At 35.3% G+C, this 16,236-nt stretch overlaps 1 protein-coding gene across 1 annotated transcript; it reads right to left on the bottom strand.

Moving 5' to 3' along the window:
• Positions 1-1,183: 1,183 nt before the first annotated feature.
• Positions 1,184-9,438, bottom strand: Adat1 (Adenosine deaminase, tRNA-specific 1). The gene has a single exon (XM_081748097.1). It carries the CDS (start codon positions 9,279-9,281, stop codon positions 7,809-7,811), a length of 1,473 nt encoding a protein of 490 aa, XP_081604223.1. The 5' UTR covers positions 9,282-9,438; the 3' UTR covers positions 1,184-7,808.
• Positions 9,439-16,236: the final 6,798 nt, after the last annotated feature.

Here is a 16,236-nt window from a genome sequence, read left to right as displayed (position 1 = left end):
CTGGGGGGCCCTTGATTGCAACCCAATGGATCATTTAGGCTAACCCTGTATAGCTCGAGCTATTACCATGACTGAGTTTATTAATGGAGTCAATCCGTTAAATCTTCACACCGGTAACGGTGATTCTAACGGTTGGTATCCATATTCTATTTTCTACTATTCAAGTAAATGTAGAAGTTACACATCTCACTGTTAGATGACAGCGAACATCCTCCTTTCGGTGGTTTATAACTTTAAAAGAAGGCGCTTTCTGACCCATGCTTATTACGACTTTTTTCTTTCATTTCATGCAAGGAATTACTTTCTAAATTTATGACATGGAGCTTATAGCATCCTGTACACACATATGGACCGTCCAGAAAGTAAAGAACGATTGCGCATCGCACCCGGTGCCGATTCTCCATCATTGCAATCGCGTGCACTGCAGCTAGCTCCTTCCTTGACCTCAGGGTGACATTGTGAGCCGAGTCTCGATGCTGTGCGGTCACGCTACTTTTTTTTTTTTTTTATTCAAAGCGGCGGCGCCATTCGAAAATCCCGCCAAATGTGAAGTACGGAGTGTCATTCGTTTTCTGAACGCGCAAAAAGACCATTGAAATGTATAGGCAAACAAAGAATGCTTACGGTGATAATGCAATGAACAAGTCATCATCAGTGAGGAAATGGTGCATTGTTTAATCAAGGAAGGACGAGTGGGAAGCCATCACTTGTTACAGAAGAACTGCTATTCAGAAAAAAATCAGGAAAACCGACTTGGCAATAAGTGATTTTCACTTATTCCCCAAGCTTAAGGAATTTCTAGATGGAAAATCGTTCGCAAACGATTACGAACTCAAGCAAGCAGTGACAGCTTGGCTCAAATCTTTGGCAGCAGGTAAGTATAACATTGGCATTGGAAAATTGGTCCCACGTTATAACAAGTGTCTTGACAACTATAGCGATTACATCGAAAAGTAGAATATTGCCCTATGGTTTTGTACATAAAGTTGTGTGCTGATATCTTTTGTTTTAACCATGCCATGCAAGACGTTCTTTACTTTCTGGACGACCCTCATAATATATATATATAAGGAAATCTCGGATTTATAGCAGGCACTTTGCAGCAGAAGTGCGAACTCTTTCTGCAACGACTATTCACAAAGTTACGTGAGGAATAAAAATATTATGAATAAAAACACGTTAGTTAAATAAATATATTTATTTATTTTAGAAACCAATTACTAATAACAAAATTACTAAATAAATGTTCATATTTATTTTTATTGATATTTAATTATTCTCTATTCAGAAACCAGTATAAATCAATAGCCATCATCAAAAACTAAAAATCTGTATAGAGATAAATACGAATAAATCGTATGGGGTCCACGCTTGAAAGAAACAAAACCTAACATGGCGTACCGCTACTGCAATTTGATATTTAACTTCGCTTGTTACCTCAGATAGATCATCCAATAGTACAAACAGAAAATAATTTTTGAGAGGACAATCTTTATTATTTTGCATATGACTGAAATAAGTTAGCTAGTATAAACTGTTGTAGCAAAAATATAAATGAAATCATCACGGAGTAGTTAATTAAAATAATAATAGGAACATAAGCTTATAATATTTGCATTGGAAACTTATGATTTGACAAGTTGATTTCTTTTTGAGTCTATTACTTATATCTGAGTTCGTATAAAAATTTACAGTACTGAAAGAAATGATCACCAAGAAATTATATGAAAGGTTAAGTTTCATGTCTACGCAACTACCTCTTTTAAGCTAAATAAAGCATCATAGTAGGAATGAATGATGATAGTGAAAGAAGTTATGAACTCCCTCTTGGCCATATGGTTGGCGTACGCGCCTTTGGCGCAGAAGACTCAGGTAAAATTCCTGGTGGGAGTTCATACAGTTCGGATCCCACGTTAAGCTAGAAGTCTATGTCTCATATAGCTACGGTGCTAAAAGGGACACTTAAGTCTAATTCAACCAACCGACTAACGAAAGAAATGATGGAATGGAGATAGTACAAGAAAACAGAGGAAACAACCGAGCACCCACAAGTATACCTTTTACCACCATCAGTATACCTTTTACCTCACTGCAGACCTTTCGCAACAAAATTTCACGAAGAAATATTGATTAGAAGTATCAATGTATCTATTACAATTGGATCTGTTCTCCCAAAACCTTCGGATTACATCTTCTTCATAATATATTTATTATTCAAAGTAATCTGAAAGTAATACCTTACCTCCTACTTGATAATTCTTGTGGCTTTTGGCTTTTTCTTGGTTTATATGACTGATTGGAGTTAAAAGTTCATTTTTCAGAACAGAGAGATCGGATTTAAATCACTACTCCGGTTTCTCCTCACCAGAAATTGAACCCGCGTGTTATTAGCCACTTGGTCACGATAGAGCTCTCCTACTTACACGAAATCCTCCATGAATATATTATCCACACTTTTTTCTGCAAAATATTCGACATAAACCGCTAGCGTGTCCCGATAGATGTATACCGAATATAAAGCACTAGTTTATACTCTCTATTTTCGCCATAATATAATGTTGTTGGTATTCCTATTCTCACATACAATTTTTGATCCTGCCCGTTCGTTGGCTGTGTAACTAAGTAGAGGTCGGAAACGTTTGATATTTTATCAACTCTTTTTGGGTAAGGGAGTTAGCTTCAGTCAGCAAATCTGCTTGTCGTGTTGTCCATGTACTAAGCTCACGCACTTAAGTAAATTTAATGTTCATTGCTTTTTCAGAGAGACAGTTTAAAGGTAATTAAGCATACATTATTGATCTCGACACTAATGAGATCTAGTAGAATGCGAAAAGTGTTAGATTATCAATACATTTCAAAGTGACTCGAAGTATCAAAGGGTTCTCGCTGAAAAATCCAGCCCTTCGCTGAGAAATTCAGTCTGTATTGTTGGCCTTGTACGATGTTCCACACAGAATAGGAAGCGTGGAATAGCCATGAATTTTGTGACATTAGTAACTTTTACAAAGCCAGTGCGTCACGTAGGTGTTATTTATGGTTGTCCACAATAACTATAATAATACTTTCGGGCAAATCATGATTAATTTTCAACTGAATGAGCGAAGAAGATTGCATGTTTTAAAACAATGCAGAGGTTGATTCAAATCGAGACCTAATGAAGGATATATGGTGTTTTTTTTTTTAACTAAGAACTTAAACAAAAGCTGCCCCCACTTCCCAAATACAACAATAAATTCTGATCTTTACAGTACGAAAGTGTTTCTAGGAATATCCTATATGATTCAGAATAATATTATTGAATGTGTTGGTGACGTGATTCTGGATAAAATTAAATAAAATAATGCATTTTTACAGCAATAATGTTGGACGAATCTACACACACTGAAAGGCTCTCAACATTCAACCGTCATTCGGCACGTGACAGACGGCAATATTCATGAAAGATTCGTTGTTTTACAGATTTCAGTCATAATCGCACTGATTGCTCTGAGAATGTTTTTCAAATAGTCTCTTTACAATTGTGACCGAAAGATTGTAGCACAAGCTTATGATGGAGTTGCATTTCCTGAAGCATATAACCTATGTTGTTTGGTGTCACCATTACCAGTCAGCACCTCCAGCCTACAGCGCAAATTCTCTTGTTTGAAAAGTATACAGATGTCTGTTCGTATTACTTAATACGAGAATAGGCTGACGTGTCTCTTTTAACTGGAAATCCGACTTGCTTTCTAAACTGTTGGTATATTATGGCTATCCCGTCTCATTTATGCGAAACGTTGTTCTGATTTCTTGATGACGCTTCGCCTCATCTTCAGGTTTTGAGTCGCCTCACTTAAGGTAATGACTTCAAACAATTACAGATCGTTGTAAGTTTGGGTTTCCCCGGTAGACGACTCTTTCTGAATTATTGAAGTATTCGAAATGGGACGAGTTATGGTCTCTGAAACTGTCATAGACCGTATGATAAATATACGAATGATGAACTAAAATTTTAGCATTGATGATATATTGTTACTTGATAATTACCGTTACACCTAAATAACAACATAAAACGAAAAGATTGTTACTTCATTTATATCTCCTTTCTGTTACAAATATCTAAGACAGTAGACAGTTTCCAAAACACAGACGTGAATACTCAGAATGTGCTCCAAAAGTGATTCCTCAAAAGCTATCTTCATTAAAAGGTAACTGGTTCAATTTTGTTTAAATGTAAGAAGTGATAGGCTTGACTGCAGCGTAGACAATCTTTGTAGAATTAGTAGTAGTATAGATTTTTATGATTGATAGTAGTATAAAAAACTTTATAGTTAGTATTTTGATGTAGTCTGCTTTGTAGATAGCGCATAGTGTAGATAGTAGATAGTGCATATTCTAGAATAGATTTAGAACGCTTGCTTTCAGTTGTTGCAATAGTAGTTAGAAGTAAGAAGATTGTTGTAACAGTAGTAGTAGGATAATGGTAGCAGTAGTAATAGTAATTCTATTTGTAGCAGTATTGGAATAGTCCTAGTAGAGGTCTGGAAATTGATAGATGTCAAGTATACTAATACTGCAAGAATACACGATACCATTTAATATAAATACTTATATGTACGATTCAGTCTTGCTAGAAACTGCAGAGCTCAGTTTTCAGATGATGAGCGCTTCCTGAAGTAGAAAGTTCTGAGTTGCTTTTGCTTAGAATTATTATCATTATTATGTTATAAAATGTAAACACATTTCGCTACTTATTTATAATAAATACTTTATTACTTATCCATAATCAATAATATACTGTACTTAATTACTTCTTTATAAATTCATTAAAATTACTCGTCGTCGCCACCCTCCTTTTTAAGTTATGTCGTATATTTTTATTCGATAGGGTAGTATCTTCAGTATTCGATTGAACAGTTTCTACTAATAAAGCTTTTTACTTCATTTTTTTTTCAAGCCTGGAAGCATTGTACAACACGTCACGTATGGTTGAGCGTCTTTCAGCGTCGAGACATAGCGGGTGATGACGTCATAACTAAAAAATAATTTTTTGTTAGGCCTGTTTTCATTATTTTTTGACCGGCTTACTTTTCCACCTAGAAGACTGAAATTTTGCAAACGCATTCAGTGCACCCCTTAGTATTTTTCAGATTTGTTTCAGATCTCAGTGTTAACACAGGAAAGGTCCAGAGGAACAAAAAAAGGAATATTTTTTTTTAACAAAAATCCCTTTTTCGCGGTTTTCCCGCCTCAGATACATGATGGAGACATGCGAATGACACCGTTTGAAAGGCTGTTCTATTCTGAAGAGAATGAGATACGAACCATGACCCTAGAATAAATAGGGATGACGCTGTAGCTGCTTGACTGAAAGTCTATAATTTACTTTCTTAAAAAGCCAAAATTTAAAAGGATTTTTTAATATTGCACCACAACAAACTAACTTCTCGAAGACGTTCCCAAATCCAAGTTTCAACAGTACTAAACGACATATCTTACCGAATCTTAAGAAACACGATAAACGCTGTCAAGACTTTTACGACACCCAAGGCTATGATATATATATATCATTATTAGTTGACCACACTTCTTAAAATCAACACCAGGCCTCTACTGTTAACAAATTCACACACCACCATACTAGTCCAAGTATTTGATTAAGGCATGAATTTTACTAACTGATGAGCGCGAATAATTTAAACGCTTGCTTGAAGGGACCTTTGATTCAACGTTACATCATTACATTGTTTACATCGTAACAAATCGGGTTAGTGTTGGTACAGGAAGGAAATCTTTCCCCAGTTCTATTTATTTACGCCTGCATATTTTGTGTAAATATGCTTTCCCATCAAGACAATGGTAAAAATTTACTTGGTAAGGGAAGAATCTTGATTATCAACAAACTTAACTATTATATGTAATGGCTGTTATTTCTCAGTTGTTATATCAAAAACTGCTGAATAATAAATTAACTGAATCTGCTTTTCCCTTTAGAATCATTAATATGATTTTGTACTAGCCAAAATATTAATATTTCTATGTTAATATTTCTTGTATGTAAAACTTAAGAAGTTTTACTTAATATGCAATTACTATCCGCTGCGATATTCAAGCAATTATCAACAGTTTCAAAATATAATGTAACTAACTGTCCAACTAAAAAATAAATTTAAACACTGAAAATAAAGTTTTAAATCGGACTTGGTTAATAATTACTGAAAATTTAACAAAAAATAAATAATTACCTTGAAATCATTGCCTGTGGTTTTCGCGTCCGAGTGCGTAGTGGCGCACCACAAAGCTTTCTACACTTTCCCTGCTGTCAATTAAAAAAAGTTCGCTAGATGAACTGCAAAGTCAAATATCAAACCAAGCAGTTATAAAGAAGTTCCTTCAGGAAGGTAACAGGAAAATTTCACTAATAGACAGAAGTAAGTTTACGATAATTGTATATTTTATTTATATTTGATTGCTTTTTTTATTTGATTAATTTATTAACATAATTCTTTATGTTGGTAAGTTATATACAGGCTTGTGCTTATTTGATTTCTAAAAATTTTCACCCCTGAAAAAGGTGTTTTCGAGTATAGTCCCTTGTGAGAAAAATCACCACACGCCACTGGCATAAATAGAGGGAAATAATTTAGTTTCACAGGAAAGAATGATAAATTGCCCCATAAATACAGCAACTCCAAGCAATGTATGGAGATGCTAATATCGACTTCAGTAGGTCAGTAGGTAAAAGAAACGTTTCGAAATAATGGTAATTAGTTGTGGATAAAGAACGTATTAATAGACCAGCAACAGCAGAACGAGACTTGAACAATGGAAAGAGTGAACAATATGAATATTCAATTTGAATATTATGTGATCACCCATGAGCTGTGTGAATAAATTCATTTTCATCATAGTGCTACGGCAACACTAAGCAATGATCTGGGTTATCGAACGATTAATGATTAATTAGTCTATGAACAATAACAAAGAATGAATTGAACAAGAACGTTTCTCCTGTCTTATGAAGTGACGGGCAATGGACTATGGATGTTCCTTTATAACCCAAAAGCAAAATGGCACTGGACTTCCTCAACTATACACAAGATGATTTTAAAAAAGTGCATGTTCTCCCATCAAACTAAAGGTGACTTTTTCCCCTACAAGAAACGATCTACCATCCTTAATTCTTGAATTGAATGCAAAGACTAACATTGTTTGCTATATCTGAACTTTGAAAAATATCTTACGAGCATTGGAAGAAAAAATTAACATTCCATTTGATTGTACTGTATTCTATCATTACAATACATATGCTTTATAAGAAAGAAAAAAATCTAAAACTAGGGAGACAAAAAACATTATTAGATGGACTTGAAAATGACTATCATATATATCAAATTTCGGACAGAAGGACGTCCCAGACCTTTCATATATCTCATTCGATATACTCTTGTCATAGTCTGTTATAAATGTTACGTTGAGTTAGCACTTTTAGAACTTCTACTGTTCGCCTCCTCTGGACAACATCTGGAACACTTCGGTGATTTGGAAGCAGTTAAAGTGCTGTAAAATCGTAAATGACGCGAAAAATCTACAGAATTTTACCAATAGGATTCAGGTCATACTATAAATAAGTTTATTTATTCACAAAACTTCGATGTATGTTTACACCATAAAAGGAACCTTCTCCGAAGGAATCACTAAATAGAAGGCAGGTTACCCCTTGCATAATATGTATGTACAGAGGTGTGTGTATGTGTATTATAAAAGTTGCGATTAACCGTTTTATTAGCTGCCCATTAGCTTTTGTAGACAACTGCACATCTCTGTCTCTACACATGATCTTCAGCTATAAACTGTAACAAACTTTCTGGTTTTCTTATCCACGAAGGAAACGAAACTTCTTGTACTACCTTCCAAGCCCGTTGATAATTCTCCGCTAGCATTTTCAGTTGATGATAAGGCTTATTGGTCATATCATTCACTTGAGAAAGAATGTTAGCAGCGTACTGTGGATTAATGTTCTTTACTAACTGGACAAAATGTATTAGTAACTCTTTCTTGCAAATGCTCAGTCGGCCTGAGCGTGTTTTTAGAGCTTTCTTCGTTACACCCTGTTTTCTACCTTCTACAGCTACTTCAAGAGATCTATCAGGGACCAATATCCATACAATACTCGAGGGACATGGATATTTTGAATTGCCACTATCAGATACGCCTTTATCACCGTCTACGAAAGCTATTGATGCCTGCATTAAAAGTGGTTTATTAATTTTGTACGGTTCAGGCAACACATCTACGGAAAGTTTATTAGAGCAACGTTCAATAATAGCCCTTCTCATTACGTCTTCCGAATACGCGCATTGGCCAACAATGAATGATTGCATATATATAGGTTCATCTAGAAATAACGATAACAGAGCACCCTGAATTCCAAGCACATTCCATTTCGCCATTTTATCACTGCAAGAATGGGACAGCGTTCTGTCCCCACGACCTGGCTTGGTTCTAAGTACACTTACACAATGATAATTTGGTCCAGGTAATTTGGGATCCTGCTCCGCACCGGGAACGCATTTTGCACCTGTTCTGTGTATGTCATTTTCTGCTTGCCTTGTGTCATGTCTATCTTCTTCATCCTTTACATTTGCATAAGCACCACTTACTGTAGTATCCGAACCAATTGGAATATTATCCCCAGGTTTGTTAAGCTTTGGAGAGTCACCAATGGAATTTCCAGTGACTACCTTTTGCTTCTTATTTGACACATTAACTTGTGCACTATCATCAGCTTTCCGTTTCCCATCTGAATCGTTAGCATCCATCTTTGGAATAATTGAAGCATCCCCACATGGTGTGTGGCTTGTAAAGAAATGAAAAGATACCTCTGCCTTTAGAACACATTTTCCTGATAGCTTATTTAATTCAAAAATATCTGACGATTCCGTCTCATATGTAAGTTTCACCTGATTATACAAATACCTTAAGAAACCCCTTCTTGCCATAATTTCAGCATGACTATCGTTCAAAATATCGCCGTCCGGACTCATTTTGCCTTGTCCGATACACTTAGAACCAGTTCCCAAAGAAACTACTTGTACAGATGACAGTTTATAATTCATCATTTTTACAACACCAGCCAACAGAGTCCATTCGCGACTTGTATTTGGTTTTCCTGTCTTCGGAAGCTTGGCATATTGCTTATAACAAACATCAGCGATTGCATTTGCTAAGTTTTTAGGCACATCCATATTTAGAATGTTCACATCCACCACAAACACTATACAACGTTTGTTGGATCCCATGCATATTTCTCCCTCTTTGATAAAGAGCTTAATTTATCCATATTCTTTGCGGATAAGGTGAAATTTAGATCAATATTTTCTGCTATATGTTTCAGATTGGTTGATTTTGGAATAACACCTATAAAAAGAAAGAAAAAAAGTATAAGCATCATGATATAGTATTTAAATCAATATTTATATGGGTTCACAAATATAAAATCTCATTAGAACAAATAAAGAGAAAAATAGAAAAATAAAAAGGAATGAAAATAGAATGTTTTATTTTGACTTCTCAATACAGTCGCAGTGACACAGTGTAACACTGCTTCACAAATGAACTAGATTTATCCTTTTCAAAAAAATTAATGACGAAAGATAAAGCAGTTTCCAACCGCCACTTCATAATTCAGCACAAACTACTGAACTGGTCTGGCTTGAAACTTGATTTTAATTTATTTTCTACAATCAATCACGTAATAAAAGGTGTGTTCAAAAAGTGTCGAACCTTTCGTTGGCAAAAGTACATTTACTGATTTGGAAATCCGAAACACTAGTCTCCTTGGTAATGCACACACTTCTCCCAGAGCTCCCGCCATTGTTGGAAATACTTATGGAACGTAGTTTTTAGAATGGTGAGCAACCGTGGCGTCGCATTCCGCATGATGTCTTCTCTTGATTCAAATCGGGTCCCTTTTAGTGGCATTTTCAGCTTGGGAAATAACCAAAAGTCACGTGGAGCCATGTCAGGTGAGTAGAGAGCCTGAAGATACACAAGAATGTTGTGCTTGGCAATAAAAGCCTGAATCAAATTACGCGGACACTCTCCTCATGCCAAAATTTTCGTTCAAAATTGAATGTACCGATCCGATTGAATGGTTTACGCATGTGTATCGCAAAGTTTTCGGAAAAATTTGATGCAATACCGCTGCTCAAGCTTTTCTGTCATTTTACAAAAGAACTGAAATCCGACGATCACTTACACGTCTTCATTCTTTGGCCGACTGCCAGCGACTAACGCTTTCGGTGGGCAGAAAAAATTCACAACTGCGCATGAGTGTTTCCTTTACATCTACAGTTAAGAAAGTCTTCCGCGCTTCATCAGTTTACGCGGGAAAAAAATAAGCTTCGATACATTTTGAACACACCTCGTATATTATAACGCCAGAAGGAAAAGCCAATTGGGCTTGAAGAACAAATACGGAGTAATAAGTGAGGAGAGACTTATATCTATATATAATCATAAGAACGTAGCAGGTCACATGCATGCCAAGCATAGAAGTTAGGTAACCAAATGTTATGCAACCAACGTGACGTTTGTGTACAGTTGAGTTATATACTACAATTTTGTTTTGTTTTGTTTGTTTTGTTCTGCAACTCATCCCTCGTCCTGGTCCTTGTCCTTGTCTCCGCTCCCAAAAAAAAAATAAATAAATAAAATAAAATAAAATAAAAAATAAAGAAGGAAGAGAAGATTGCATTGATAATAGCCCGTTTCGGTTCAAATCTTCAGGTGCCGAAACCGAAGAGGCGCGTCTGAGCAATCAAATAATAATAATAATAATAATAATAATAATAATAATAAATAAATAAAATTTTAAAAAACCGTACAAAATGGCAATTTTTACATATAATACATTGGGAACCGATTTTAGATTGTCCATATCTTAGAATTAACTTGATGGATCACCTCCATCAACGAATTTGAGGTTTTGTATCTCTTGGACGGACAGACAGAGCAAATGTATAAAGGAGTTTTGATAAACCAACCTCCTTAAAAATATAAATTAATTAAAAATAATTATGAAAGGCAATTTTGAAAAATAATGACCGCAAAGGTCGATATTACTGAGTGAAAAGTATAAAAGAAAATTATTATAATAGTAAAAAATGAAACTGACGAAAATAAGAACAGGTGTATCGGAAATGGTTTGAGTGTAGCGAGCAGGGGCGCCGGCACCGGGAGGGGCAAGGGGGCAACTGCACCCCCCCTGAAATTTTAGTGGAGGGCGAGATACTAGTTTTGCCCCTCCACTTTCAGACTGTAAAACATGACACTACAGTGATTATATGAACTTTTTTATGGTAATGTGAAAAAAATTCTCTATTCCAGATTCATCTTTCTCCTTGAGACATGAAATTGGACGCTTTTTCTGACCGCATGTTACTCAGAAAGATTTAGGAAAAAGAATTGAAAATTTACTTTATTTCAATTCGTGTACATTCTCAAAACACTGTAAATTCTTTAAGAATTGTTGTTTAAGTAATCGTAAGTCTGCAATATGAAACGAGTCGTTGAGCGAGATTTAAAGTTTAACCCTTATCCGGGCAACCGGGGCCTCCCAGGCCCAGTAGCTTCATATTTTTCTTCGAATTTCTTAATAACCATAAATATTTCGATGCCATAAAATTCTCAATTCTTCTATCTTTAGTCGAAGTTAAAGTTATGAACATATCGAGTTGGTAAAGCTAGTAGAGTTGGTAAGGCCCCGGTTGCAGTCTACGTTACAAAAATAGCTTGCCCGGATAAGGGTTAAAAAAGACAATAGTTTAAATGCGTAACAGAACATTTAAATATATTTTCTATAAATTTACAAATAATATGCAGAGTGCAGTAAGTTTAATAGTGAGGGCAAATGTATCCCTTGTGAGTACTAACGAATGACAGTATTTATAGGACGTTCTTGCTTGAAGAGGGGACAGGGTGGAGACACGTTCACAAACGTCAGCAAGGACACTTCTGACAGGGATGTATGCGGGGGTGAGTCCTGGGGGTCCGGACCTCCCCCGAAATCCCGACTTTTCTATATATTTAAATAATATAATAAATCATCGTGTTGGATTTTGACCCTCGAAAAGATTTGGACCCCTTCCGAAATTAATACCTGTGTACATGCCTAACTTTCGAAGAGAATTTACAGCGAAAAAGCTTGATTTCGGGGCTGGCGGGTTTTGAACAATGAAAGAGTAAAATAAAAATACAAAACTGGATGTAATTATTTTCAGAAAAATGAGTAACCTATATTCATTCTTAGGAAAGTATCAACAGTCTATCGTAGCGTTTGTGCAAAGGACTGTATTTAACCAGTAATTGTTATTTCTATGACATAATTATGTACGAGAAGTATTTAAAAATATCAGAATCAATATTTTTCATTATCATTGGGTAACGCTAATGGAATAATTACAATAATCATACCAGAGTTCGAGAGTACTTTTTTAAGTGAAACTCTATAGCATCCTTAGGCCCTTTTTAGACGTTATGATAAATCATCAAGGGTAGAGATTTTTTTATCATATGCAGGTGAGATATTTTCTATTTACACACAGCGATATTTTCCGTAGATATCTCTAGCACATGGTCTATAGGGTCTGACATCTTTCGGAGATTATGCGAACTACTTCAGAAACTTTGAGTGTCTCCTAGACAAACAAAAGATGACCACGCTGTTTGTGAGTGTGTGTGTGTGTGTGTGTGTGAGCACCGTGTCAGTCAGAAAAGGACAATTCCTGTTTCTCGCTAATTTGTTCCCGCCGTAGTGAGATAAAGACCTTGGAATGGAAGACAGGGATGCTGCAACTTTTAGCTTGTCTGTGGCAATGGTATCATTGTATTTATGTTTAAAAAAGAAAAGAAATCGAAAAGTCTGGGTAAAAGATTGGATTAGAAGACGATACGGACATGGGATTCATGCTAACCTCGTACAGGTAATCAGGACTGAAGACAGTATAATATACACGAACCATTTTAGAATGCCGGATAAATTATCTGAAGAATTACTTGAAATGATAAAGCCAAAAATTGAAAAGAGAAACACGGTTATAAGAACCATGTGTCCGTAGTATACGATTTCCTGACGTGCTTACAAGTGCAGTATACGAGTAAGCTACTGCGTGGAAAGCGGGATCATACAGTTATTGTGGAAGAAGTAGGGAAAATATATGCTTTTTTTTTATGAATACAGAAAACATTATTGAAACTTAAAGGTCATCTATTACACTTTTAACTTTTAAAATATTACTTCTCATTAAGATTTTTTCGTTCGTGATACCCGCGGCATTTTCCATTGTCATTTTGTGTTCGAGTTGGTTTGCTTAAGTGGGCAGAAAATATACAGGTAACTTGTATGTGTGATTTTATGCTATAAAAAGAGTCCAATTTGTTTTATAAAAACGCAAAAATCTTTGATTATATTCCGGTGATGACAAAACAACAAAGTTATATCCTCAATCTGGTACACTGACAGACGATATTCATTTCCACTAGATTCAAGATTTAAAAAAAAAATCAAAACATTCTTCTACAATAATGACAAATTCCACATTAATTGTAAAGCATATTTACCTTCTTCCCGTACGTCCCTGCGAAGAATATCTATCGTAAATTACATGAATTTTGAAAGGGTGGCTATAGCCCAATATCAGTCACTGGTACATGCAGAAAGCATCGGAATATTAATTTTGTATCATTTGTGATTAATCTATCGCTTCCTGAAATTTCCAAAATAAAATTTGAAATTTTTATAAAGATCCACCAAATTATGCTTCGCCCCCTCTGCCCCCCTAAGATGGTGCGTTACCAAAATATCATTCCAGATTTGAAAACCGCATACTCTTTTGCTACAGTGACGCCAAATTTCACATCAATTAACAAAAAATACCTTCTTGTCGTATGTCCCTACTAAGGATATTTATGGAGGTTTTTTTTATATTTTTGAGAGGGGGCTATAGCCCCATATAAGTCCCTAGCACATGCAAGGAGCATTGGAGCATTAATTATGTGTCATTCGTGATTAACCTGACGCTTACTGGCACACCGAAAATAAATTTTGGGATTTTGGTAACACATCACCCACCACCTTTTTACGCCCCTTGCCCCCAAAAGGGGGGCCTTCCCAAAATAATGTTTGAGACAGCTTTATTAGCTTTGTTAATGAGTGTTTTTGCATTTTGTAACAAATACAATTCATTTGCCCCAAAATCTTTACGAATAATTATTGGAGAAAACTGCTTCCAAAATTTAACATTGAATCTCCCATAAGGAAAATGAACTTTTGTGTTTACACCCCCAAAAGGGGGGCTAAACAGAAATTTTCTCTTATTTCCTTTAGAAATTCAAAAAATTAAGATATTTCTCAATAAGAGTGCCAAATTTTACATTAATAGTGTGAAAACTTCATATTCTCCCAGTGCTGTAGAAAATTGCATGAATTATGGAACAGTATATTATATATATATATATATATATATATATATATATATATTGCAAATTTTTTTCCCGACCTTAATTTTCAAGATACAGGATTGAAATATTGCACACGTATTGTCTACATAACTACATTTAAAAAAAAAAGAAAAAAAAAACATATCCCTACCTGAACCCAAGCCCGGGCCAGAAGGACGCAATAATTTCGAAAAAATCGAAAAATCTCCCGGTTTTCCTCGATTTTTTACAGTTTCTGGTGTATAATACGGACAAATGAGTGATACTGTTGAAAATGATGCTCTATCAGTGGCGGATCCAGGATATGATAAAGAAAGGGACTAAATCGTAGTTTGTAGCTTTATCCAGTGTAAATCAGAATTGAACCCCATTTTATCCAGTGTATACCTGAGCGTCAAGGCTGGGCTAGAGCCCCTATAGCCCCTCCTTCCAGTGTGTGAATTAAATAATCTATATTCGGGGGAGATAAAATTAGGCCAAAGGACATAGTCTGAAGGTTCAAATTTCAAAATGAGAAATATGTCTGTGTGTGTGTGTGTGTGTGTGAGTGAGTGACATCTGTAATAAATAAGAGATTTATTAATTTAATAAATCTACCGACAATAACTATGCACATATATATTGTCTGACATACACACACCCCACTAAACCTTTCTGAACGTGTTTTAATGTTGTACTCACTCTTGTCCCCGTAGCTCCCTAAGGTTTATTTAGTTAATAATTCGGCTCGAGCGATAGCCATGATCACAAGCATATGTTAATTTTTCCACTCATATTGAAAGCTTCCACTTTGCATTAATACATACAGGTTGCGAAAAGAAATCTACTTCAGTCTTGTGAAAACCACTAAAATTATCAGTTAAACCAGTTTTTTTTTTTTTTTTTTTTTTTTTTTTTTTTTTTTTTAAGAAAATCTAGATATTAGCCTATCAAATAAATGGATTGTTGCTGGTCCCGATTTCTCACATCAAGGTCAAATCGAAGGCCAAATATTTAAAATCTCTCAATTCAAATTTCGAGCTTGTGCTTCTACTTCCAGCTAAAGCTGTGCTCATCACGACTTTTTTTTCTCCAAATATCGATTCCGTGATGGGCACAGAAAGTCAACACTTAAAAATTACTTTACTGTTAGGTTGAAGATGAGTTGATTCACTATGGGCTACGTTACTCAAATAAAGTAAAACATTGAAGTTTTTCAGATAACATTATTAGCGTGGACAGCAAAATGTACAGCGAAAAGATGGAAAAATGAAGGGTTAACTTTAAAAAAAAAAAACCGCTCCAGTTGAAATGCTTATACAGACACGGACAATGAGACGGAGAACCAGTCGTATTAACAAATGCTGAAACAAATCTTGAATTATTCGCTTATTCACCTAAAAATCACCTTCATTAACATGTCTGCTCACTACGAGCGTATCCCCCAGCGTGTACGTTAACATATACTTACGAGAGAATACTTATATATCAGATTTTGAGTACAGTTTCAAAAGTTCATTTCCGTAAACTGTAAAAGCAGTGATTATTATGCTAATTATCACAAATTAAATGCAACTTTTGAGTTGCATACACACAACCTACTAGGGAATGAAGACCATGTGCTAACAAAGAGTACACTGGAAAATGAAATAACATGTTATAACAAAAATTAAAATAAGATGATAATCGATACAAATATAGAGGATGAATATGACATATCCGAACTTCGCCAAGTATGGTAGAAGAAGCTATTTGTTTACTTCTTCTTGGCCAACC

Source organism: Thermobia domestica, unplaced genomic scaffold (assembly GCF_964235325.1).
Source record: "Thermobia domestica unplaced genomic scaffold, izTheDome1.hap1.1 HAP1_SCAFFOLD_1198, whole genome shotgun sequence".
NCBI lineage: Eukaryota > Metazoa > Arthropoda > Insecta > Zygentoma > Lepismatidae > Thermobia > Thermobia domestica.
The sequence above is the reverse complement of the archived record's forward strand: the minus strand, read 5'-3'. Positions and strand labels throughout refer to the sequence as shown.